General features: G+C 46.0%; 2 protein-coding genes across 3 annotated transcripts in view; one reads left to right on the top strand and one right to left on the bottom strand.

The window, feature by feature from the left end:
• Positions 1–18,890, bottom strand: part of LOC139222694 (RAS guanyl-releasing protein 2) — a 33,967-nt gene extending 15,077 nt beyond the window's left edge. For both annotated transcript variants that reach the window (XM_070854537.1, XM_070854538.1), the window contains exons 1-8: positions 18,504–18,890; positions 7,160–7,310; positions 6,785–6,887; positions 6,498–6,554; positions 6,069–6,200; positions 5,444–5,594; positions 4,060–4,233; positions 419–535 (exon numbers count right to left, since the gene is read on the bottom strand). In XM_070854537.1, the coding sequence (XP_070710638.1) occupies positions 419–535; positions 4,060–4,233; positions 5,444–5,594; positions 6,069–6,200; positions 6,498–6,554; positions 6,785–6,887; positions 7,160–7,229 (804 nt within the window). In that variant the 5' untranslated portion in view covers positions 7,230–7,310; positions 18,504–18,890. The remainder of the gene's footprint in view (positions 1–418; positions 536–4,059; positions 4,234–5,443; positions 5,595–6,068; positions 6,201–6,497; positions 6,555–6,784; positions 6,888–7,159; positions 7,311–18,503) is intronic.
• A 1,111-nt stretch (positions 18,891–20,001) lies between these two features.
• On the top strand, positions 20,002–26,123 carry alpk1 (alpha-kinase 1). The gene is made up of 14 exons (XM_070854824.1): positions 20,002–20,126; positions 20,508–20,702; positions 20,924–21,078; positions 21,151–21,349; positions 21,566–21,625; positions 21,713–21,799; positions 21,887–21,963; positions 22,085–22,180; positions 22,262–22,369; positions 22,710–24,399; positions 24,682–24,829; positions 24,909–25,071; positions 25,565–25,751; positions 25,840–26,123. Exons 2-14 carry the CDS (start codon positions 20,588–20,590, stop codon positions 26,025–26,027), a joined length of 3,273 nt encoding a protein of 1,090 aa, XP_070710925.1. The 5' UTR covers positions 20,002–20,126; positions 20,508–20,587; the 3' UTR covers positions 26,028–26,123.
• The last annotated feature ends 241 nt before the right edge of the window (positions 26,124–26,364 follow it).

The raw sequence follows: 26,364 nt of genomic DNA, 5'->3' as shown, positions 1-26,364 counted from the left end.
AGGGGAAAGCAGGGGCGAGGGGGACGAAATGAATTACGGAGGAAAGGACGGACAAAATGGAAGGGGGTGAGATGAGAAAGGAAACAGAAAGCCTGTCTCAAGGGAGATTTGTTTAGAAATGGCAAAAACATTGAGGAAAACTTTGCTCCAGATGGACTTGCATAACTGACGAGACACTGCAACTCCCCCAACTGTTGCGTTCGCATTTCCAGTTATATGGCTCAAATTCATAGATCTAAAAAGCCACTGTGTAGGAGTTATGGGCACAGATAAGGAGCTTGGCAGCTCATGCAGAGGAGATACAATGTCCCTTGCTTGCTAAGTGCATCGACACGCAGTGAATCTCTTTGGTGGAGTTTGGCTGTGGATGCCAGAAATAGATCAGTGGTGGTTGAGAGGATGGTAGCAGCTACTGCACCTTGTTGGTCTCTGCGCTGATGTGGGTCTGCGTGTCTTTGAGACGAGAGATGGAGCTGTTGCTCAGGCCGCCCACCACCGCCATCAGCGTGTTGAAGTTCTGCAACTGCAGCAGCTTCTGTCGACAAGAAGGAGGAAATATTAGGAGAGAGGGTGAAAGACGAGTCTGTGGAGGATTGTATAAGCCACTGCCAAAAGGGATTTTAGGAAGAAAAAGATTCAAAGTATAAGAATAGAAATAACTTTATAAACCATAAGGAGTCGGGAAGATGCAGGAAAGCGAAACGAAAGCTTCAGAAGAGAACACCTTTAGACTTTTGGAGTAGATTTCAGCAGCCCACGAACATATGAGTATACCAAGGGATTGCTGAATGTCGTAAGCTGTCTATGTCAAACTCATGCTAATACTTTGTGAATGGCACTCTGCAGGGCTCCATGCTGCCCTTCAGCCTGCATGGCATCTCGCTGAAAATCAATGGGGTCGCAGCTGTGTAGGAGGGCTGCTGGAGGGGATCATTTGATTCAGCTCAAACACCCTTTGGAATCAATTGGCAAAGCAGTGTGGAGGGCAGCCCAGCATTTAAAGAGTAGGTCGGGCTAAGCCGCACATGCATGTGGCTGTCAGCGAGGCCTGGGAACAGTTTCACTGTCAACACATCACAGGTCATCCTCTTGCCAACCAATTGTTATCTCTCAGCCCATTGGTGATGTGGTGTATTCAAAGCCAGAAGGCACAGACACATGAGCACAGAACTTACAGCTTTTCAATGAGTATTAAAGGGAGGTTTTTGCGTTTTAAAGTACTTTAAAGTCTGTGCAGAGAAGAAAAAGGACATGAGCCATCTTGTAATGTACTCCCAACAGGAAGCTGGCGTGGGACACAACCAGCGTATCCTGAGGGAACCTTTGGGAAATGTCAATGTTGAAGCTTCCTACTGTGCTGCATCTGAATACATTTGAAATCAGCTTGAAAATAATTTTTCTCCCTACGTTTTTCCGAATAGCAAAGTTTGAGGCATTTCAAACTGGCAAAGAATTACCGAGTGGATTTCCAGCCGGGATGGTCTGTCTCTGTTGTGTCTGCACTAGTGTTCAGTATTGGACTGTATGAATGACACAGTCCAAAATGACTTCTGGAGACTCCATTTAAAGTATGAAACACTGATTATCATTATGTGGACACGCTCAGTCTTCCAAGCAGGAGCAACTGATCCTAAAATGATCTGAAGGCAGTTTAAGAAGGAAAAGCAATATTGTGTAATCTAATAGGCGATCCTTAAGGAGATATACCACAGAGTGGCTCTTTATCAGCCCTTTAAAAGTGTTTTTTAATCTCAGAGGACCACAGTGCACGTCTTTATGTACAGTATCTATAAAAATAATCTGAAAGATGCACAAAAGACACAGAGATGATTCAAGGCACTGGCAGTGGTGATATCTGAAAGGGAGGATAAAGAAAGGAGATATGGAGGGAGGAGGCCAGAAGGAGGTTATTCTAAGACCTTCTGCAGCTGATCTGTCAAAGTCATTCACCCCACACATGAAGGCTGCTCAGAAGCAGCATCTATCTTCACTACTACATTAGCAAAGCTTCACATAACACCGGTCTGAAGACCAAGAGTTCGATATCAAGGAGGTTGAATCACTTCTTTTAGCTCAGCTAAGCTCCCCTGACAACAGCCCTGCTGAGGTGTTGGAGAGCTGGCGTATATAAGACGGAGGGAGGTGGTGAAACCAGCAGAGACGCTGCTGAATAAATGATGAGTGACAGAAGTTTATTCTGCAGATGAATGGGGGGGGGCTAAGAGAAAAATGGCTAAGAGAATGAAAACAATCCAGGGGAAGACTTGCAAGAAGTAATGAGGAAGCATTCACATAACACTGCAGGCTATTAGGATGAAAATAATTTTTTCTGAGCTTTCTATGCTTGACTGAAGCTCCCTTTAGATGAGTGAATTGTCACATAGAGGGAGAACTCAGCCCATCTGGCAGACCAGAGCAAATGATAACATCCAACTGAAACCACATAAATTAGAGTGAAGCCCACGATGCAGTTTAAAGGGATGCGTCTGTACTGAAAAGATGACCGTCTCCACGCATATGAGCAGAGGACCATATAAGGCAGCGAGCTCGCATCTTACTTTGGGAATTGGTGAGCAGAGACCAGATTAAGATTAGGATTAGAGCCGTCTTGACCTGCAGATGACCGTAGATGATTTCAGTTGATGTCCACAGAATTGTCGAGATAGACGGACAGATAAAGGATGCTCTAACTTTCATTTAGGCTTACTTACGAGTAAGTGAGTGAGCACTAGTTATTAGTCATGCTAGGAGCATGGCTAGATGGGGTTAGATGCGTGTCAGCCTGGCTGGGACGTAGAAGGGGGTACATGGCCTAAAAAGTTCAGGAAGAGCTGTTCTAGTGCCACCAGCATAAAGCTTTGAGCAGACATTCATGGCTCCCAGAGGATGAATCCTACTGATATTGATGATTCCCTAACTTTTCCTCTGGTTTCCTAATGTTCAGAATGTTTCAACAGTTATTAGATGAGCTGCCAATAAATTATGGATTGCATCAATACTGGTGATCCTTTGGTTTTAACTTTTAGCAACATCATCAAGTCAAACTTTTATTTTGTCCAATGCTTCTTAGCAGATAGTAGCACGCTAGCACACTAAGCTCATGGTGAGCATGGTACTTGTAGTACTTTCTGCACCCCTATTATCTCTGTGAGGACATTCTTCAAATTCAATCTAAAACTCGGTCAAGTTTCTCTGGTCAAAGAAACTTTAAAAAGGTCACTGTTACCCCAAGTGCACTGCAGTTTCTTTCTTTTCCACCTTTTCATCCTTTCTATACATAATACTTTGTATGCAGCTGTGAGTCACCTGCCGACACTCCCCACTGATTCCTCTATTGTAGGATTCATCATTGAATTCTTTCTAGCCAACAGGAAATGAACATAGTGTATAATGAACTGATAACACACTCCATCTTGATTTTACATTCTATTCTTTGCAGCAAATGGCTCATTCTCTTTAGGGGATGATGACATTTTATTGTCTTATTATGAATAGAAAATGTAGGTGACTTTCACTCTTTCAAATGAACTGAAGTTTTACATGCTCCTACTTTGTTTTGAAACAATTTGACACCTTTTAGGCCCATAAAAGCCTTTGGATTATGCCACATTATTGAAAATACATCATCACCCAGCTAAAATAAGACATTCCTAATTCCTGAAGATGCAAGGTTTTCCCTTGCTAACAGAATTATCATAAAGAGCTCTCAGAAGGCATCTTAACATGCTAATACCTCCCAAAGCTTTTCACTTTTCTCACAACCTGGGCCACCTAATGGGAAACGGCCCGTGTGTGTGTGTGTGTGTGTGTGTGTGTGTGTGTGTGTGTGTGTGTGTGTGTGTGTGTGTGTGTGTCTTTCTCCCTTCTCTCCACATTTCTTGGTTTAATTTCAGATGTAACTTTTTACAACTATCACTCTCCTTCTCTGTGACTCCAGGCAGTCATCTCTGAATCAGTCTGCTTCTACATGCAGCCTGAACCCCCCCGATAACCCCCCACCACCACTGGAGCCAACACCACTCTGTCTTGAAACAGTTTTAATGGGCGCAGCAGGCAGACCTGTGCCACTCTGATGAAGTGGGAGATGACGGCAGCTCTCTGCTGGGCGGTGGGCTTGCTGAGCACCATGAGCTGGATCCACTGGGAGACGCTGTTGAAAAGGGTGATGAAACGCTCCAGGATGGGGTTATCCACGGTGCAGCCGTGCATCACAAAGCTGTGGTAGTCCTGAAACTAAAGGGAGGAAGAAGCATTGGCATATGTTGTTTAATTGATTCGAATTAAATTACAGCACACTTCCATCCCAGTATTTTTTTGTTATAATTCTTAACAATTCTGTGCTCAGAAACTTTGTTCACTTTCACCGTGACGGCGACACCACCTGCAAAGTTATACATGTGACTCATTTTGCACACGACGGGCAGAAAAAATTAAAAATCAGCTTGCAGACAGATCAGCACTCAAAGACGAGCACTTTATTTTGAAAGGGCAGTCCACTAAGCATATATCAAGCTCAGTGTAGTTGCCACAAAGGGTACTTTTCAGCTGGGCACATGGGCATTTACCAGGTAGTACACCTTGCATTCTGGGAAATGCAGGATCCGATGTTTTGAGGCTTGACCAATATACTTGAGACTAAAAGCCAAGATAACTCGTGCTTTGCTGCTCTAATTTTGAGAATTGTTCCATATATTTCCTGTATGTTCCCCAGCTTTGTGCAAGCGCTACACTACTTTGCTGCAGTGCCCCTTTAAAGGCATGACTGGATATTTTGGGAAGCATGCCTTCCTGCTGAGGTGTAGATGAGATAAAACAACTGGCTATTTTACAGTGCGTTAGGCACCTTACTATTTCTTGGCTCTCTCCAAAGGATTTCTGCCTTTGGAATGAGTGTATTTCTTAAAGCAATGTGGATAACAGAGTAGCCAGCTGGATGATTCACTGGCTGATTAAATTCTGGAAATATAGACAAAATAACAGATGTGTTTTCACCTTGTCTAAATGCAGAAGAGTGTAATTACTGTACAGTTGGACCAGCAGACTAGATGCTCTATTTCTCTATTTGTCATTCTTCCATTATGGCTGTGGCTGCTTCTTTTGTTTTACTGAGCCAGAATCTCTTTTAGATGACAAACAACGGCAAAGCCAAGACAAATCACTGCAAACAGCCACCATCACTTGAATAAATTATCTAAAATAAATCTACCATTTAAATCAGTGCAAGCCCAGGCATTGTCTTTGCTTCCCAAAATAACACGCAAAGAGCAAAATGTTTCCAGAAAACAAATATAATTACTGCCAGCAAAAGTCGATTTTAGCCACTATTGCTTAGCAACTACAATCAGCCACCAGCATGTCGTATTACTTTAGAATTCAAAGAAATCCAGTATCACACCAGATGCACAGCTTCCGCAGCCCGAAAAAAGACTGCGGTCAGACTGACCAGGATCTTGCAGAAGGATTTGTACTCCAGGTAGGTCAGGTGCTCGGCCAGTTCGCAAGAATCAAGGTGGTCAAACAGCAGGGACATTTTCCTCTTCTTGGACACTGATGGGACACGCTGAGTCACCTGCCGCTTCCATTTATACGATGGCCTAAGAGAGAGACGATAGAGTGCGTGAAAACTGAAAAGCATATTCTGAAAAGATGTCTTGTCAGGTTTTATATGCACTCCTCTTGTTGGAGCTACACTTCTTGTGGTGTTAGATATCAAAGCAAAATTATGATAAAAGAAAGCATCACATTACTTCCACTATAATAAAACACCACAAGATCAGGAAAACTGAGAGCTACTGAGGCAGAAGAATGTATTTCTGAAGGGACTTCAATGTTGAGCTGTAGTAAGTCACAAATGTGTTCCACAAAGTCCTCTACTTGTGAGACACTAAGAGGAAGCTGAGGTCACACTGAAATGGCTTTTATGGGAAAAAGAGAAGCCAGTGACCCTGCATAGCGCGGCTCAGCAATGTCTGAGAGCAGGCAATGAAAGGGCACCCTGACATAAACACCCCCAGACAGAGACGTTCATTCACCAGCACACACGAGCTTTCAGCAGCCAATTCACTCACACACTGTCGAGGTCAATGAGCTGACTCTGGCTCTCGTTGCCCTCGGTGGTCAGGAGGTCTTTAAAGTCTTTGATCTGATCCGCCAGCTCTGGGTTCAGATTGAACTCTGCTGGAAACTCAGAGATCCAGTACCTGGAGGGCAGAACAAAGGGACGGAAAGAGAGAAAGATGATGAAAACCACTAGAGGAAGACGGACATGTTTACATCTACAGAATAATGTGGCCGGTGTCAACACCTTTCCATGATTTACTCTGTTTACCTGACGATAAAAAGTGACTTTTTCACCAAGTAATACAGATTCTGTATGACAAGTGGTCGCTGTCATTATTTAACTGGGAACTCCCAAACCCATAAATCAAGTATGTCAGACCAAAGTTCACAAAGGAGTGGAACAGGAAGGGGTAAAAGAATGAATGACAGTTCATTACTTGACAAGGTGGCATATTCTTGTTCGGCGCTCAGCAGTGCAGCTCTCCTCTTGAGATCTAATCCAAAAGTCAAGGTGCAACTGTGCTGCGTATTTGTGCTTTTTCTTAAAACTCATTAAGATTTAGGAGAACAAGAGAAAGATAGACAACAGACTAAAAAGTGCTCTTCATCAAGGTCCTGGCTCTTTTACGAAAAGGATCTGGCTTAGATTCCACAGATGTGTCAGCAGCATATAAAGAGATATTCGGAGACGAGCGTAAAAGCAGAAAACTATTGTGAAGGATACTTGAGCACGAGTTTCTTAGCCATGTCGGTGGAAGGGATGTACCAAGGCTGCATCATGAGAAACATGCGGACCAAGGAAGCGTCCTTCAAAGTGCCCTTCTCATCTAAAAGAGAAAAACAGCATGTCACTCATCATCAGGAACAAGTCACAGCACAAGCATCACCTGCTATCAGTTATGGTGTATCTATTCTGGTGGTCGGGGTGTGAGTCATTGCCTGATCACCAGTATGCACAACACCATACATTTCTACAGAGGACATTTTTCTAAATTCCAAATAAGTGACATAAAATATGAAATATAATGTAAAGAATAACTTAATTTGTTTTATTAAAACTAATCATCAGTATCAAAGAAATGGTGTTCAAATGACCGACCGAAGGCTTGGACACACGCTTCCACAAGCTCGTCCACTGTGGCCGACTGCTCCGACAATATGGACTCCATCTTTCCTTTCCTCTTTGTTGTTCCCTCGTTTTTTCCCCTCTCTCTCTCTCTCTCTTTCCGGTTTGACTCTGGTGCCTCTCCCTGAACACAAAAGGAGATGAAAAGAAAGGATCAGAGGCGAGCAATAGACAGTAATTATGAACCAAAGAGAGTGAAAATGAAATTCATAGTGGCTGCGTGTTTCGAATTTTGCATCCTGCTCCGCGCTGCAGCGAGCGAGATCATTACTAATGACAGTTGGGGCCAATGCGTTTAATTCGAATATGTGCCCGTCAATGTCATCCCCTGCCGATATGATGGTTTGATTTGACCCAACAAATTCACGGTGTCAATCTGCAAAACCTGCGCTGAAACTCAATTTAATTGGTCCAGCTTTCAGTGGAGAGTTTAAATGTCTTATAATGGTCTTAAATGCTGTGAAGCTTTGCATACGTAAAAGATAGAGCTGGGTCAAATACGTGTCGAGACAATAATTGAGTCGTGACTGCAAAAACTGGACCTGTTTTGGGCCCATTAACGCGAACAGCCATACAGAATAAAATTGGCTAAGTTATTAAGTATAGGAAGACAAGCAGGAAATCAAAAAATATGTTAACAAGAATTGTGCTCGACTCACATTTTGATACTTAATACCACAGGCATGTTTTAATCAGAAAGCACGGAGGTTAAATGCACAAAATTATGCAACAGTTCTGCTGCAAAATGATTTTGCTGATAATCCTGACGAGCATCTTCTTCCACCAGTAATAAAAGTAGTCAAATTCCATAACCATCTAAAATACTGACTAGCAGTTTCAGTTCTTCAAACTTTCATAATGCTGGAGTCTAATCTACATTCATACAGCCATCCCTGCTTGATGGCTGTGAGCCCTGAGATGGGCATGGCTAACAGGTTGCAATGATGCAAAAGCAGCATACAAATGAGGTCATTTTGACTGAAACAGTTCAGCCTGCTTTGACCTTGTTAGAAAAAGTGATGGAGACCCAAAAGCAGAAACAACAGGAAACCACAGTTTATAACCTGTTCTCGACATGCCCCGGTGCAGTCTGTGGTCTGCGACGCAACGCAAGCATGTCAAGTATTAAAGGCATTTTATATATATTATAATATATATCATATTTGGACATGCGTGATGATATTTCACTCTATCACACATTTCTTACAGAAATAAGTTAAGAAGGAAAAGTATACTGGTGTGTTTTTTTTTTTTTTTTTGGTGACTGAGTAAGTCCCTGCAGCAGGAAACCATGGCAACCACAGCTTACTGTCCAGTCACATTTTTGCAAAACACACACCTTTACACACAACGCGCTTGCACAAAATACATGGTTTTACCTAGAGAGCAGTAGCCTGAGGGAATCTATTTTTTGCTCTAATCCTGAATGCATTTATTGTGTCTGAAGAGGTTAAATACACTAATCCTGTTTTCTGTTGGGTTGCGGCTCGATCCGGTGGTAAAATAGGGGATAAAAGACCCCGCTGGATGTTTTGGTTCACTGCTGATAAGCGTGAAGGTAGCGCTGGGGTTACGCTCGAGTGACAAAGTTATGCCACAAAATCCACAACAACACACCCAGCTGCTGCGTCTACTAACGGCTTTTCAATGATGTGGTTGTGTGTGTGTGTGTGTGTGTGTGTGTGCGTGTGTGTGTGTCTATTGTGCCTGACACAATGAAGCCTTCCACTGCACTGTCTCTGCTGCAGCGCGGTAGGCGGACACACTCAATTACAGGCTTTACGAGCTGCCTCAGCCACACACACACACACACACACACACACAAGCATACACACACGTTTCTGCATTGATGGAGGGACAATACAGAAGAAGAGGGAAGTGTTATCCTAAAGCTTCAATCATCAGCCGTACGGTGGAAGTGAATGAAAGTCGATATGGTGATGAGTGAAATAGTGAGCTTCAAATCTTTGCCTCTCTGAGGGACGCGGTCAGATCACGGAGAGATAAAGTGTAAAGAAGAGGCAGGCTGCCAGACCACAATCAAAATGATGTGCTGCTATAGATAGACATGAAAGTTCCTGAGAGGGACGCTAAGGTCACCACAGGAAATTCGTCTGAGCTGTAAGAGCAGTGCTGTAAGTCTGTAACCTCAGAGAAAGAAAACACCAAGACCGGTGACATCTGGCTCACGATTCCACTTCTTGGTATACATTCTCCAGACCAGACAGCACTGCTCACATCTCATGAATATAACAGGAAGGCAAATGGCCTTGGGGCGCTATTATTGCCGCACAACAAGAGTCATTAATAATGATGACAGCCACGTAGAGCTGAGCTGAAAGGGATTTCTCGGTGACAAAGTGGGCATCTGTTTCACTTTACCTTTTTAAACTGGTCGGGTCAGAACAGTCTGTCCTGAAGAGCCAAATGAGGGTATGAAACCACTTTCTCTGCGGATCTGTCCCTCAGAGGCTGTAAACACTGAGCAAAATAGAGAGGTTTCAGTGGCACCTGTGCACAGGCTGACCCTGCTTTTAACCGAGCCTCGTCTGGCACTGCGGCACAGGCTGTGCCCGTCTTGATGGTGAGGATACCATCTTGCCATCCAGTCGAACACAACATTCATCATCCCGCCGACAGGAGCTGTTTGTCGCAACCTAGAGAACATTTCTCTCTCTGTGCTGTCAGGAGACTTAAGAGACTGGATTGTCCTTAACAAGCATCCTGTCTTTGTCTCAACTTACACATCTTTAAGTATTTTCCCCACAGTCTGATTTCTGTTTCCATAGCTGTGAAGCAGTAGTTTGATTGTTCACTGGCGCACGCTGTGAGAGCTTTGGTGTCATCCTCGGTTGCCTGGTGACAAAGATCCAGGGCCATCGATCCGGCAGATCGGGGGTGGGCTGGGGCACAGCGGGGATAAAGGGAAGTCGACGGGTGCCTGGTCAATCCTGGTCATGCAGAATGTGCAGTGAAAATGTCACATCCTCTAGCTAGATACAGGTAGACACAGTCTCACCGCCGTCCCTCTCATTCACTATCACCATCGTAGCCAGAGAATAACATGAGAACTGTTTGCCACGCACTGCCGAATCACTGTACACAGCCTTTACTGCCCAAACATGCACTTATACTGTAGATGCAAGAAACAGTGTCAGATCAAGCAGAGTTTATCAGCACTGGGTAGTTCAGTGGAGACTGCACTGCAATTACATTCATACCAATGGATGTGCGTCTGTCCAAGGCTACAGCCTGTCCGTCCTTGGGAGCTGGATCTCTCCTTCACTGTGGTGCTCCCGGAGGTTTCTCTTTTCCCACTGGGTTTTTTGAGTTTTTCCTTCCCAAAGAAGGAGGGTCATAAAGGGCAGGTGATGCCTCAGACTGATCCACCGGACTGATCCTTTGGCCTCATCGACTGCTGGACTCTTTATTAGATTGTTTGTTCACTTACACTTGTTTATTTCAGTGAACTTTGTAAAGCACTATGAGACACTCTGTTGTGATATTGGGCTATACAAATAAATTGAATTGAATTGAATCTGTTTTTTTTTCATATGAACCGATATCTGGCTTCGACTCAGGATTCATTCCGCTGATGATTCATCTACTGAGTAATTCCTTGATTAATTGTTTGATGTATAAAATAGAAAAAAAAAAAAAGAAAAAAATGTTCCTAGAGCCTGAAAGGCATCAATCAATTAAAGGATTAAACACTGTTTTGATTATTAAAATTGGCAGTTCATTTGGTTTCAGTGGGTGGATGACGTCGATTGCCTGTTGCTTGGTTAGTCGTCCAAATTTGGCTGAACAATAGTGCCCCCTTTTCAGATTTAACCTTCACGGCGGCATGACACCCACTACACATTTACTAGCACCAAATCAGATTCACAGATCAATCAATCAAGCAACAAATTTCACTTTCAAGCCATCATCGGCCGAATCGAGACCGGCAGAGAATACAATTTCCATACACGCAGGTGAGGTCCAAACTGAAGGAGGTAAAGAGAGCGAGTGGTGGTAATAGAGACAGACTGGATGCACACATTATCAACTAAAGTAGGGCTGCACTGTGCCAGATGATGAGCACACTGCTGGCCCTTTAAATGAAGAGCTGCTGCTGGGCTGCTACATGCAGATTCCATATTTAGATGGTATAGACGTATTTATTCTTGTCATTTGCTCTCATTTCACACTACTTTCTTGTACATGTTCACGCTGTTAAGCAATGGTTTCCTTTTGCTGTCGCACTCTGACCATACAACATTTAGACGTTGGCCCTTTTATAGTCCTGTTTATTCTTCACATTCACGTTTGTCTTTAGTCTCTTGAAAGAGTTCATACTACTTGACGGTGCTCTTTGTTAATCTGACATGCTATCTGTCCTGTTTATGTGCTATTGCTATGAAAAATCCAAACCATCTGGGCTAACAGGGTCACATTATTGCTATTACTATAACAATTACTATTGCTAATTTCCCTCAGTTAATATCAGTGTAAAGTATGGTAGATATTTCTTTAGAATGTTTGGGTGCTAGTGGTTATAATCACGTAAGTCTTCATTTATTGATTTATGATACGGTTTATTATACGGCTCTTTATATATACTTTCTTGACACGTTTCCAGTCGTGGGCATGCTGCTATATATTCATCACCATTCAGCTCGTGACACATGTCTGATTAATGTTGTCACACCTCCATCATTAGGATGGATCCCTGATCATTCTTATGCATTCCCTTTGGGGGAATTTTGCACCTCACCTGTGTACATATGATGCCTTCTCTGCTGGTTTTGATTACGCTGATGATGGTGTCGTAGCTGAAACATATTTGTTGTGGCTCACAAGAAATAAGACAGGTATTGATCTGTGAGCGCCGGTGTTCTGTTTGTTTTGATCCTGCTGCGGCTGTGCACGCGATACAGTGTTCAAGATATGGAGCTGTGCGCTGCTATTCCTCACCTTAAAACTGATACTAGCACTGATTGATGATTACACACCGACAAGCACACAAATATCGATATCAATCCCGCTATTGATTTTCCAATAATGGGCTCATTTCCATGCTAGTAAATACACTGAGCTAATGCGCAGTCTCCATACAGGCATTGATTTTTTTTAATGCAGGCATTGGTTTTATTCTCTCTCCACTGACATTTAGGTAAAACGAGTTTGATTGATGGTTTCACGGATAATAGTCACAAACCAGAAGATGTGGATGCATTTATTCACTCTGATTAGCCGTTAGGGGGGTGAACACACACACACACACAGTCTGTTCATTCTTCCTCACACATGTTCAATCTCCAGGATGTTTAGCCACACTAGTGGCCCGAGATGAAAAGCGAGGACGTCATTTCAGCTCAGGATGAAATGTCATCTAAAGCCGTTAGGCCAGAACTGTTCATCCAGTTTCGTTCTTAAATTCAATATTTAATTATATTACATTTAGAAATGTAATCATCAATTGTAAAAACCAGACACAAAAGAGTCACCGGTGGTTTTTGGGTTTACACATTATGTAATATAACTGTTTGCTCTGAACATCCATTTGATTCTAACAGACAGGTGATTTTGCACATAATGCATGTAGCATGTTGTGATACAGTTCAATATCTGAAAAATACTCTTACTAAGAATGTTTATCTTAAGATACAAATACAGATAACAAATCCAATCTGATCACAGAGGGTGTAAAATGCAGTTTATGGGCTGGAGCTTGTTTGTATACGGCTGCCATATTGAGGGCCGGTAATCTGCACTTTGACCCTCGTAAGGCCATGTGGATAAAATTAGAGCAAGTGTAAAAACACATGGCAACACCACACCAGCTTTATCTCTTGCCCGGCACCCCCTAGTTTGTTTCAGGAAGTTGTAGCAAGGGTGTTGCATGATGGGACAGATAGGCCCCTCTCCAGAGGGGCCTACAGAGCGGCTGGTGGCAGGCTCTATTTACAGACTGCAGGAAGGGAAACATTTCCTTTTCCCTGGACACTAAGAATGCCACATCGATGGGGGGTAGGGAGTGGGGGGGTCACCGGCTGCAAACTGAGATTAGCAGCTACAGTTGCTCCTCAAGGAGGGAGGTGGTGGGAGAGGGAGGAGAGGTGGAATGGGAGATAAAGAAAGAGACTGGGGGGCAGGAAGAGAGCACATTGTAGCTCGCGTCAGCACTGTCAAACGTGGAAGGAGATTGTTGGCCAAAGAAAGAAAAGATCAAATGGGGATAGAAAAGACGGAGAACAGAAGAAAAAGAAACTTGAATGTGTCTCAGAAGCAGATGGGAGCAGTCCCACTAATACCGTATATGCGAAGGAGACAAGCAGCACATTTTTAGAACGTCGAACCAACAGAGGGGGAGAAAAATATGTAGATTTCCCAATGCCTCACTGGGACACAGCAGCTGCCAGAGCGCAATGTTTTATTACGTCCTCCAAAACGGAGAAAAGTCACGCATCCTGTTCCACATCTGGCACACTCTCGTGTCTCACATCTCGACTTTCTGACTTCAAATGAGAAGTGTAATTTGTGAGACGAAGAGGGCATGTGCCGTTATAATGTCTGCCCTCTGCCCGAACCCCCCCCCCCCTGCCCCCCCCCCAACCACCACCACCACCACCACCACCACAAGAATGTATCATTGTGTCAGAGTGTTTTTACTGCTTTGTTTTGCCGCTTCCTGCTCAAACTTCTGTCCTTTTACCAGATGTGAAAGTTTGCTGCATAACAAATACCGGAAGGGTGTGTCGGTATGCGTGCGTGAAATGTGGCGAGTGTTTGTGCGAGTCCACGCGTTTTTTCAACCTTTTTACAAGCAATCTCATAGGATGTGTGTTTGAGTTTTTTGAAGTGTAATTCATACTCATGACTCTTAGTTCTCCTCTCTACATACATTAGTTTTTTTTCCTTCCTCTGTCAGTTATCTCCCTGACACACACACACACACACACACACACACACTGTAACTTCCCTCTCAAAGTCTCGCTGTGTGTTGAGTGAAAGATGAGACGATTGTGTAAAAGAGCAAACATGATACATCATCTTTTGCAACAGGAGGTCTAGTTTGCCTCTCGCAACGAACACCCAGGTCATTCCTGCCAACCGTCAAATAGTTTGAGAGCGTGCCACCGTCAGGATTCATTTTGTGCCTTTCTGCACTGCTGAAGTCAGGAGTCTCACTTCCTGTTGTTGCTGTGCGTTTCATCGCGGGGTGAACAAATTCCATGTAATATCATAGTAGTGACCTGAAATAGTCCTGTTTTGAAAGAATGCATGTGGCAGATAGCAGATTTATGAGGGGAAATGGAAAAATTGGTGAAAAGCAGGACAATTTGTGTTTCCACAAAATGGTTTTGGGACATTTTGGGAAATAAAGTTTTTGTTTTCTTGCCAGGAATTAGATAAGATGTCTGTATAGTAAATCTGAAGCCACCGGTTAGCTTCAATTAGTTTAAGTTAGCCAATTTTCTTAGAATTTGACAGAGCTAGGCAACTGTTTCCAGCATTAAACTTCAATATTTCGTGAAGAACGCTCATTTGCACAATTGTCGAAGAAGATTTATGCTCTTGTTTCGGTACAGGCAATGTGGAGCTAGAGCCGGCGGCTAGTTTGCTTAGTTTAGCATAAAGACTGGACCTACCAGGACAGTATATTTAACAAAATATTGAACTCTTCCTTTAAGGTCAAGCTTAATGTTATGCTTGTTTCTAGCCGATTAGAGCAACACAACTGAAAAAGCAAAATCACAAGATCCACATTATCACATTTGTTTACATCCAAAAGCAAATCCCAGTGCAAATGTGAGCCACTTCCATCGCCCGGAGGCACCAAAAGATCATCAACCCATGCAGAAACACAGAGGTGAGGCTGTGTAGCTGCAGGAAAACATCCACCCAGAAACTGCCACTGGTCAGGCGCAGATACCAAGTGATTCTGCATCCTGTTCACAAGTGTAGGTTTTCTAAGAAATGTCAGTGGTTTGCAGAGCAGGACACACACTGTACATCTGGAGACTCTGTGCTCATTGCAGTGTTTATCTGCCTCGTTTCCTCCTGCCTGTTAGAACTGCGCTCACTGAGCGCAACAGTGGTTTCATACAACCGTCACTCTGAACTACTTTCATGTTATGTGTGAATGCTACGAGTTTCACATTCAGCCAGCCAGCCTCTTCATTATCCCCGCAGGCTTTTTTAACAGCATTAGGTCTGGTTAGTTCCTGTTTATGTATTCCTGCCTAAAACAGCTCACATCCCTGAGCAGACCGCGCACCCCACAATTTCCTGTCGTTGTAGTACAACACTCATAATGCACACTCAGATAAAGAGCGTGAGAGATTACAGGCTGCAGACAGACTGGGTATGAAAAGCACAGGTAGACCAGTGAATGCTCTCTTTTATTGCAGTTGCAGGATACCACAGACCATTTTTTCGATTCCCTTTCTGAAAGCGAGGCACGCCTTAACATCTGTAGCACAGGAGGACGCCAGTCAACTGAAACCTTAATTAATCATGGCCATGTAATCACCATCACTGCTAATTCACTGCTTTTTGTAATCACTTCACTGGCTAAGACACAGCAGCCAGTGAGTTTCGATCCGCCCTCCCACCAGGCTCATCCACTACCGTGCTTTCGTCCTGACTGATTTAATTCCAGTCATGGCTTGATTTATGGCTCTACGGGTCTGAAAGTTTCCCTCGCCAGATACCTTCCCCTCCTATGCCTCGCACTCTCCCGCTGCAGCCTTTCTCTTGTGCGTTCCAGCTATGCCTTTAAAGGTGAGGAGAGCAGACAGCGCTGACAGTCTGAGCCTTTACAGGGTCTGTGCCCTTTCATGGGAGTTGAGGAGGTGACAAGGGGAACAGAGAGAATCCCGGGACAGACGGGGGAAGAGCAGAGACGTGGATTTTTTTCTGGACTTTTTAAAAATGCACAATTTGGAGTGACCCCGTTTACATTATTGGCATAGTTTGACTGTAGGATCGCCGTTGTCCTGCCAAGTTAGTGGGAGTCCAATGGAATGTGATTCCAGCTGTGTTTTGTGTATTCAAATTCTCTTTTCTGGTGTTTAAATCAGTTTTTGTTTTCAAAAAAACCCCAACAAACAGTTCAGAAGAAAACATGCAAATGTGGGCAGCTTCTGTGCAGTTATTTGAACATCAGTGTTGTGACTGGATCTAAAGGAGCACACACACTCCCCAGTTTCAATGTGTGACGCCAAACGTGCACGGTGACAAAGGGAGGATAAAGCGGGGAAGGCTGACACAGGTGATTAAGGGTGCGGTACAGAGACTGTGGGGGGATAGATGGGAGCAGCTAATGAACAGTGGGGTGGGGAGGCCCTGGACAGAGGCAGAGAGCACACTGGAGTACGGTCCAGTGCGCTTTCACCCCAATGATTGTGAACATCCAGCACACATGCCTGACTGAGCTGCTGCTCTTGTCTGCTCTCTGTAATTATTGAGTTTTGTTCCCCCATTCCTCACTATGTCTGTCTGTTCTGCTTTCATTTTATTCCTTCCTCTCCTCCTCCTCCTCCTCCTCCTCCATTTCCAAGATTTGTTGCTGTTGTTCCGGTGGCATAAAGCAGCAGCCCTGCACAACAGATCCAATTATGGCTGGCTTTTCTGATAAGTGCAGCGCTGCCGCAGGTTGAGGTGGAGGAGGTGGCTGGAAGTGATGCTAAATATCAAGGGTGGCCGCTCCAGAGGCCTGGAGTAATTGCACTGCGGCAGCGGAGGAGAGGAAGGAGAAATAGAGATTCAGAGGCTTTTTTTTTTATTTATTTTTTTTTTTATCTCTTCTACTTGATTTTACCATGATACTGGAGGCGCTTTGAATCCTTGAAATCCTTTCTTGTCAAAGCGCTTCATCTTTCAAGTCAAGCACCACTTCACCAGTTGGGTCCGTGAGATCCCAGAGGCCAAGGGTTACTTTGAGGTAAATGATGATGAAATGAGTTACGGTCTAATAAAATGGACTTTGGACTAATTGTTTTATTGATTTGTGCTTCGGTGACAGATTTGTGTTCACGGGCACCGTTCACATCAAGGCTGATTTTGATGGCTGCCTCATTTGCATTCTCTGAATCAGATGCCGATCTGGACGGACAAGTGCACACAAAGAAAGCTTGTCCGATATTCAAAATAGGACCAGTTAATCAGCAACACGCAGCCACAGTGAAATGACTTCTCTGCCTCTCACAAATACTGCAGCCGCTGAGACTTTGAAATGTCCAGAGAGGCGGCCAGTCTCAGCTTACAAGTCAAATCCCACGGCTCTGACACCAAAACATGGGCGGATAAGGCAGGGGTGAAGTCGGCAGAGCCCCCGCAGAGCAAGTAATCAGCAGCCCAGACACTCCTGCATCCTAATCCCCGCTGCTCTGAAGGCGGTGGGAGAAAATCACGTTCAATCACCGCAGTCAGACAGCTGCAGCCTGCGTAATAGGACAGGTAATGAGGGGGCCCATGGAAGGAAAACAAAGTGGGCAAGGTAAGTCTGACCTCTGGCTTGTTTAATTCGGCAGCTGAGTCACAATGAGCTGGCATGAGTGTTTTTTTTTTCTCGGTCGTGGCGAGTTCTCGTCGCCACGCAGGTGCTCTTTGGTCATTAGAGCTGCCAGGTGTGTTGACAGTCAGTGCCACAATACTACAGCGACCTGCAGGAGGGCGGAAGCTTCGAGCTGAGCATCCGCATCTCCCCTCCTACTCCCAGGTGGGCCAAACTGTAGCACTGCACATCAGCAGACTTTTTGTTTACCATCATTCTGCCAGCAGTCAAAGCAGGATAAAGACCCTGCCCCGCCCTCAGTCTAATTTTAGGAATGGGCGTTCTTCCATCAGCCTCTGCTCTGCTCTGCTCTGCTCAGGGATGCTCCCCTCCCTGAAAACGTTTGTGCACAAATTCCATTAGTTCAACTCGAAAGATGTCTGACAACTGAAGGATGTCTTCTACAAGTCAGAGCACACAACAGCTGTGACTACTTTTTTCCCCCAGCACAAAGCACAGGCATCATATTCATGAGTCTCTTGTGAGTCAACGTGAAATTGTCTGGCTGACACCGCTGCGGTTGATGGTGCAAGAAGACAAGTCCATGCGTGATCTTATCTGCTGCTCCAACACAATAGCACACGTTTACAGTGATGGACATGAACCGATCGAGGAGCGGCAGACAGACATCACATTTCACCGTGGCGGGTTTTCTCCTGAATATAAACGCGTGAGGAAAATCTGAGAAACCCGCCGTGCGTAAAAATGTCCAAGTGAGCCAAAGCGGTGTCAGTTTAGCTCTCACAAGTAAGTTATGGCACATTTTCTTACCTTTAGAGTTTGAGAGGTCCCATGCTGCGGGAGAGGAGGCTGCAGTAATAACAGTTGAGGAGTGAGCACTGAAGTGAGAAGCCTTACATCACCGGCACCACAACTCCAAGCGCCTGTTTGGCTCCGGAGTGGGATCACCGGGTCATGCGGGGAGACGATGACCGAAACCCGCAAGAACTCCTCGGAAGAGACCCTCGGATCCTTCCTCTGAGCCGACGCCGACGCTCCTGTGGATGAGCAGTGCGGGTGTTTTTAACGGCACATTAACCCTACCAGTCCTCTCCTGGCGCGCTCGGAAGCAAGTTATGGGTGTGATGTGATGCGATGTGTGTTGGCGGAGCAGCAGCAGCAGCAGCTGAGCTCAGTCATCAGGTCGCAGCTGGACCGCGTTGCCAGCCCTCTGTTCATGTTCCAGCTGTGCAGCCCTCAGTCACACTGCAGAGCCACAGTCCCGCCTATTGGCAGTAGCACGGCAACACCACGGTGCGTCCACATGCTGGATGCGCGCATGGCTTGTAGGGACAATGCATGCGTTTATGAGACAGTAACTGCATCTGAATCACACTGCATGGCGAGGGGGGGGGGGGTCGCTGTTTGTGGGCTGGTTTCATCCAAAGGTTCCACATTGAACACAGCTTTTTTTTAAATATATATATATACATGTTTCAGCCATACTGTGAACACACCTGTTGCTGCTGGCAGAGGGCTCTGCCTCCTTCTTAACGTCACGTGTTGCATTCAGGTCCTGCACGATAAACCTGTCCAGATAATCCAGTGCATGAGATTAATTCTGAAAAAGAGTCATCTGAAAAGTAACCAAAGGTGTCAGACAAATCTAGTGGAGTAAAAAGTAGAGTAGTTCCCTCTGAGAAAGGCTACTTGATTGAATGTTGTAAGTAGTTACATTCCAACGGTGGTGCTAAGATACTTTAAAGCTGTCACCGAAAAGTGTATTAATGTAACTAAAGCCTGTTAATATAACTGCTTTTATTATTCTAATCATTCAGTGTTTAGCTAATCTTTAAATGGTCAGAGGTATTACTTCTACTAATATTATTGATGCTATGCTTTAACTCCATCCCCCAGTCCTGTGTGTGTCATCCATGTAATTGTAAGTAAATACGTTTTTAATCAACTCTGTCTATTTTGTTCATTTAAGGCTTCTTCTCGACCGTAAATTTGATGTTTGGAGTTGACATCAGTGATGCTTGAAGAAGAAAAATTGTAACATAATAAACCTTTTTATTGTCTTAGTTTTGCATGAGCACCAAAAGCTTGTCGAGCTCTAGAAAATGAATTGGCCCTGATAAATGAATGTATCGCCATGTCACGTGAGAGCGGTTGCTATCCAGAACTCCACTCAGTAAACCTTTTCAGAGCTTAGTAGTAAAAGTAAATTCATCTTTTCCCTCGTCCGCAGCAGGAGTTGCGATATTCCCCGACAGCATTTAAACGCAGCACCATGCAGGAAGTCAAAGAGAGCGTGAGGACACAGTAGGTGCTGTTTACCGACTGGGAAGGTTTTTAGAGTTTAAACTAAGCCAGAGGAATTCTTTTCAATGTTTCGACTGGAACAACATCCGCTGTGTGTATGAATGTGAACTCAGTGCTCTCTGCTTACAGGTAAAATAACTTTTAATGTTTTTACACAACAGCTCTATTCTATGTAATGATCTGCTGCAGGGTAGCCTTCCTCAAATATCCAGTGAATTCGTTGAAAGTAGACCATAGATCTGTACAAAGTAAATGTGACATTTTATAGGCACATTGTTAATGTCTTTAAGGACCGCAGGCTTGTTTTTCAGTCACAGGCTCATCAGTTGAAAGTATATGACATGAAATGAATGTGGATTGTCATTGGAAATGAAATGCTGGAATACAGGAATTTCTGAGTGTTTTTTTTAAATCTAAATTCACAGTGTAGTTGAATCTTTCATCTTTTGAAATCAACAAACAACCTTGGTGGTGCAATCCTTTGTCATCAGCAGTGTGGCCCTTCCACAGGATTCCCCCTCTTGCATCACTCTAATGCAGGAACAGAGGCGAAGGGGCTAAACGAGGAGGACGTCCGTCTGCTTAGCACGATGGACAGCCAGGAGGTGGGGGTTTTACTGGAGGAGTGTGTCAGAGCAGTGGCAGCAGCTCCACGGTCCGCCCAGCCCACCGAAGCACAGAGGCTGGACTACAGTAGCCGCACAGGTCAGACCCAGCGCGGTGCCGTTTCATCGGCTTTCACCGACAAGATTTCCTTTCGGTTAGCTCATTGTAAGCCTCCATCCCAGCTCAGTCAAAGGATGAACAAAGGATGTGTGGTTATTTCCTCCTGCCAAAAAAAGAGAATTTTTCCATTTAATTCAGACGCGTGGTTGCACCGCCACATACTTTAGTTAGATCTCAGAGATTCCACTTGTTTCCTGTAGGCTCGCTGTGTGCAGAACTGGCCTCGCTCCTGCAGGAGGCAATGGAAATGAAGTGGCCCTTTGTTCCAGAGAGGTGGCAGTATAAGCAAGCAGTCAGCGCCAGTGACAAGACCAACCTCAGTGACCTCATCAGCAAGCACCTGTCCCAGCTCCTGGTAATAACCACACGGTGAAGTCACGCTTTAGTTCTGAGATGTAGCGGTTAATTAGGTTAACTGTGTGTCCAGGCTGTTCTGAAGGCTTCCATCCTGGCCCAGGAGGCAGGCACGGCCCTTGCGGCGGTCTTCTTGGCGGACCGCTTCCTCTACTGGACGGACGAGTCCAGCCGATTGCTGGAGATCACCAAGCTGCTCCACAGACGCCACCCCGACACCCCCGTAGCCCCCCAGCTGGTCATACGACAGGCCAGGGTCTATGTGAACTCTGGTACAGTGCGGTTGATACTGGATCCTTTAGCAGCCAATCTCACTGAATAGATGGGAGATAACAGCAAGCAATGCAAACCCACGACACGAGATTCACATGTGGAAAAGCTTTGAATGTCTTTGTCATCACGATACACTTGATTGTGGAGATATTTAGTATTTGGTTTTGTTGTACAGAGCTGGCTAAATGTGGAGATTCTATTCACCTTCCCTTAAGGCAAACTACAAAAGGCAGAATACATACTGAGCAGTCTCATTAACAACAGCGGAGCCACAGGTAGGTTCCTCACCTTTAACGACGTTCTGTGTGGCTCTTTACGAGCTAAATAAACAAAGCCAAGCAAATGTTTGTTTTCTTTGGCAGGTTGTTGGGCGTACCACTCCGAAAGCGACAGGGCTCTGGTGCAGGCCGTCAGCGTTCAAGTGCGCGGAATGATTTTGCAAAAGCTCGGTGAGATCTTTGGCCCCAAGTGACAATTAGCAGATAGTTTAGTCCACTGATAGACTGACGATGTGGCTATTTTGCGCTCCGCTCCAGGCCTTTGGCCGGAGGCCGCGGAGCTGATCTGGGCTTCTCTGGTCGGTTACTACGCACTCCCTCAGCCTGATAAAAAGGCAGGTCAAACACGGTCCCATTGTTGTCACCGCAGTTGCCACATCGCAAGCTCGTAAACACGCACGCCACAGTTTACAGGCCGTTATAAACCTTTGCTCTGAATGCCGCTATCTAATTTAGGGCATCGGAACCTCTCTGGGCATACTGGCCAACATATTGGTGTCTATGAACGACGAGGACTTCCACACTTTCAGGACTAATCCAGATATCGATTTGGTAAGTCCCTTTGGTACAATGTTGTTTTTGCGTGTCATTGGCTCCGTACGATCTATTGTCTCTGTTTGCGGTTGTTTGTAGCAGTCTTTGCTCGGCGACACGAGTCATCGTCTTCTTTCGGCAGCCCGGGCAGCTAAGATGGCGGTGGTGTACAGCCAGTTCACCTCACTGTACGTCTTGACCAACGCGGTAAGTAAGGCTTTTCGTCGACACGTCTCTGCCTCGGCTCACAACGGCCTCCAATTGACAAATCGGGGGGGTTTCAAAAGCTGACTCCATCGGCCCTTCCCTCAGACGAAATTGAGCCAAGTCCGACCCCTTTTGCTTTGGGGGCGCAATTGTGGGTCGCATTCAGTCTAAGACTACGTGCGTCATGTGTGCGTGCAGGTTTCCCACGCTTTCCCAGCAGAGACAAGCGAGGCTGCTAATGCGAGAAAAAGTCCAAGAGAAATATCCTCTGAGAGATGTAAATGTTACGTATTGCACCTTTAATTCTTCCTCTGCTTCTGTCTGGCCTCTTTTTCTTTAGGCAACTCAAGGGACCTGCTTATTATCGTACAGTTTCTCAGCGGACTGCCCTGCCTCTCAAAGGCAGTCTTTCCTCCTGCAGGCTAGAGAGGCTTTCACAATCGGCCTGCTCACCAAGTCAGAGGGCGAGCGGGTCACCAGCAAGCAGGAGCTGCACACGTTCCTCAAGGCCGCCTATTCCCTGACCGTCGCTCACAAATGGCTCGGAACGGCCGAAGAGGCGGTGGCGCGGGCGTCCGAAGCTTGTCAGAAAGCTTTAGCACACTTTTATGACTACTGCAATGCAAATACAGAGGACAAAGACAGCCTCTGTGCTGAGATCACGCATCTGGTGGGCCAAGTCAAGCTTGTGTTGCAAGCGGAGCCTTTCCTTAATTCCGACGGGGGGTCTTTTATCCCCGACAGCTACCGAATCATCGAAGACACATCAGTCGCTTTCACTCTGGAGGGTTTCGCTAAGGTGATGCAGAGATTCCATAAGTGTCAGGCATCGCTGTGCGTGCCAACCAAGCCGAACTGTAAGGGGAGTAAAGACGAAACAGACGGGGCGAGGCTGTGCATTACCGCGCTGGCGACAACCACGTGTACAGCGAACAGCGAGCGTAGCGCCGACGCACGCAAAGAGTCAAAAGAGAAACCCAAAGGAGAGAAGCCACATTCATCTGCTGCGCATCCACCTCCAAAGTGCGACACGCGCACCACTGTAGGAAGCACAGACAGCCTGGGCTCTTCCTGGCAGAAGCTCTCCCTGAGTAGTCGGGGGTCTCCGAGGCCCAGCAGCTCCACGGGAAGTAACGTCATTAAACGCGAAGCAAACGCAAGCAACCAGAGCCTTGTTACCACTGAGGTCGACGACGACACTACTGGCAGCGCGCTGCGCTCAGCTGAAGAAGACAAGAAGCGAGACTTACGGGGTAATCTTGTGAATTCCCTTCCACCCACTTCCTCTTCGTCCTCTACGAGTAGCGATTCAGAGAAGTTTGAAGCGATCCAGGCTGGGATCGAGACCCTGGGCACCGGAGAGGAGTGGACGACCGAAGCGGTTGGTGCACGGCTCAAAGCGTCAGCGGCCGCAGGAGCGGCCCAATCCTTCTCCCAGCCGACTGTCAGAACATCCTCCGGCTCCCTCGGCGACAGTTTCAGTTCCCAGTCGTCGTGGGAGAGAATGTCAGCTGAGCCGAACTCCCCCACAAATGGAAAAAGTCAGCCAAGTAGCCCGTCAAAAGTGGGAACCAGCTCAAGCCGCAAGTCGTCAGACTCCGACGGGAGCTTCTTCCTGTTGGAAAGACTCGATTCCAAAAGCAGCGATTCAGCCCCTGATCCCACGACCAAGAAGCACACACGTGGGTCGGAAGTAACCCCTCACCCAAACGTGTCTCAGTTTGTCCCAGAACAGCGCGCTTCCACCGAAGCCTCCGCAGAGAGTTCATTTGAGATGCTCCGGGAGGATCAAAGCGAACCCGGCAAAGTCCTTTCTCCAGAACCAGCAAATGTCCCTAAGGGGAAGAATCCCTTGTGTTACCGCTGCCTGAAGCCCAGCGCTGCAGCCGGCGCTCCCCCCGAGAGACAGTATGCGTTGTCCCGGCAGGATTTCCTGGCCCTGCTGGCTGGAGTTTGTCACGAGTGTCTGCTGGAGAGATTGCACAGTGACAAAACACAGTTCAAAGTGAAGAACCACAGAACTGGCCACAGTAAGTTTAAATTGTTTTCAAAATGTTTTAAATGGTTGAACTCCATCTGTTCATCATTTTCGAGGCACCAGGAGCGCGGCCGCGGGGACGGCAGTGTCCGTCAGTCTCCAATGACTGCCATACGGATCGCTACGAACTGTAACGGGTCCGTTGTCACGATTGGTGTTACCCGGGCATTTGATTCAGCACCATCATCAGTTGACATGAGTTTGGTTTCTGAGCCAATCCCTGGAAAACCATGTCATAAGATGTCTGATAATCTGTGAATGTCATTTCTGTCAGGTGCACTTCATTTAAAGTTCTCCAAAGCCACGGGACTGTGGACAGCCAGGGAGACCTGCATTTACATCGGGGAGCCGACGGGGATGCGGGGCAAGCAGAGAAGGGCATTGTGGGTGCAGTTTTTACACCAGGAGGAAAGGTTAAGCAGGTACGCGGGGACCCATTGCGGGCGCACCCTAAACACGATGACCTTCAATCTCACTTTGTCTGCGTCTTTGTGTCCTTAGTTACGTGGGGAAAGATTACTTGAATCCAAAGGAGGTCCAGTTTCACCTGAAAGACGTGGAGAGACAGATGACGGCCCAGTACTACGTGACGGAATTCAACAAGAGTCTTTACGACAACGAGGTCACGGCCCAGATCTTCTTCATTCCTTCAGAGGCGGTACTGGTGAGGCCCAATCGTCCAGACTAAACGAGTGTGCCGGACGTGAACTAAACGCAGGGAGGTTCACTTCATTTAAGGAAAGCAGAGATAGCAGATGTGGCTTTAACATTCCAATGAGCGCATTCCTAAATGCCACCGTAATAGGCCCCCTCCACGTCTTGTGCAGGAAATTCAAACGTAATCCCCTCCGGTAGTCAATTTCCAGCTCGAAATATACTGTCACGACAGCGGTCGAGGCAGTATTCTGTCGGCTATTAGTCTAGAGTGAACAATGAGCTGTCAAATTGGGAAACAAATAACAGCTTCGTGGGGAGTATTCTTGTTGTGAAATGAAACCCCATATTTTGAGTAGTAGTCGAACACCAACTGTCCTGTTGTAACCCCACACCCGCAGAGACGATGACGGCAGAAAACGATCCGAGTGTCTTTTTCCGGCCATATTATTGGGCTTTCAGTATTTCTTAATTCACCTCTTGTTTTGCGGACTCATGAATAGATTTTGGACGGCAATGAGATTGCGGGCTGTGTGACAGTGGAGCCCTACATGCGTGGAGACTTTGTCAAACTGACCAACAACGCCGGGGAGAAGGACGAGAGCTTCCAGGCAACAGAGTACGGCCTCGCCTTTGGACACTTCACTTACCTTTTCTCTGGCTGCCAGGAGGTCGTCGTTGACCTGCAAGGTCCGTCTCTGTCCCCGATCCCAGCGATAACAAGACGAAGTCTTTTACGATGTGCAAATCATTTCTAAGTCCTTTCTTTTTTTCACAGGGTGGGTGACAGCCAACGGCAAAGGGCTGACGTACCTCACCGACCCCCAGATCCACTCCACCAAGACCCCCAGAGGCCCTGCTAACTTTGCTGCCGCAGGCCTCAGGCGCTTCCTGGAAGAGCAACACGGCCCGGAGTGCAATGCCATTTGCCGGCGGCTCAAACTACCTCCGGCGGTGCGATCCTAAACGCACGACACGGTCTGCATCTCCCAATTTAAGTCATTAGATAGTGAAATCTGTGTATGTGTGTGGCTTTTCAATAAACCGAGTAATGAACCATAATGAAATGCTCTCGTCTCGTGCCTGCCCACCTGCCCGCGCCCTCGTCAGAGTCCGAGTCCATACTCATACTCTGACTCTGACGTCGTCGGCCGTACTAAAAACAAACACTCTTGCCCCTTTCACATTCAAGATCACTTTATTCAAGCAAGACAACATTAACACAAAAACACAATACCATCTCAAACATCCACACGACTAGTCATGCTAACAAAAGACAAACACAATCCACTCAAACAAGTAG

Source organism: Pempheris klunzingeri, chromosome 23 (assembly GCF_042242105.1).
Source record: "Pempheris klunzingeri isolate RE-2024b chromosome 23, fPemKlu1.hap1, whole genome shotgun sequence".
Classification (NCBI taxonomy): domain Eukaryota; kingdom Metazoa; phylum Chordata; class Actinopteri; order Acropomatiformes; family Pempheridae; genus Pempheris; species Pempheris klunzingeri.
The sequence above is the reverse complement of the archived record's forward strand: the minus strand, read 5'-3'. Positions and strand labels throughout refer to the sequence as shown.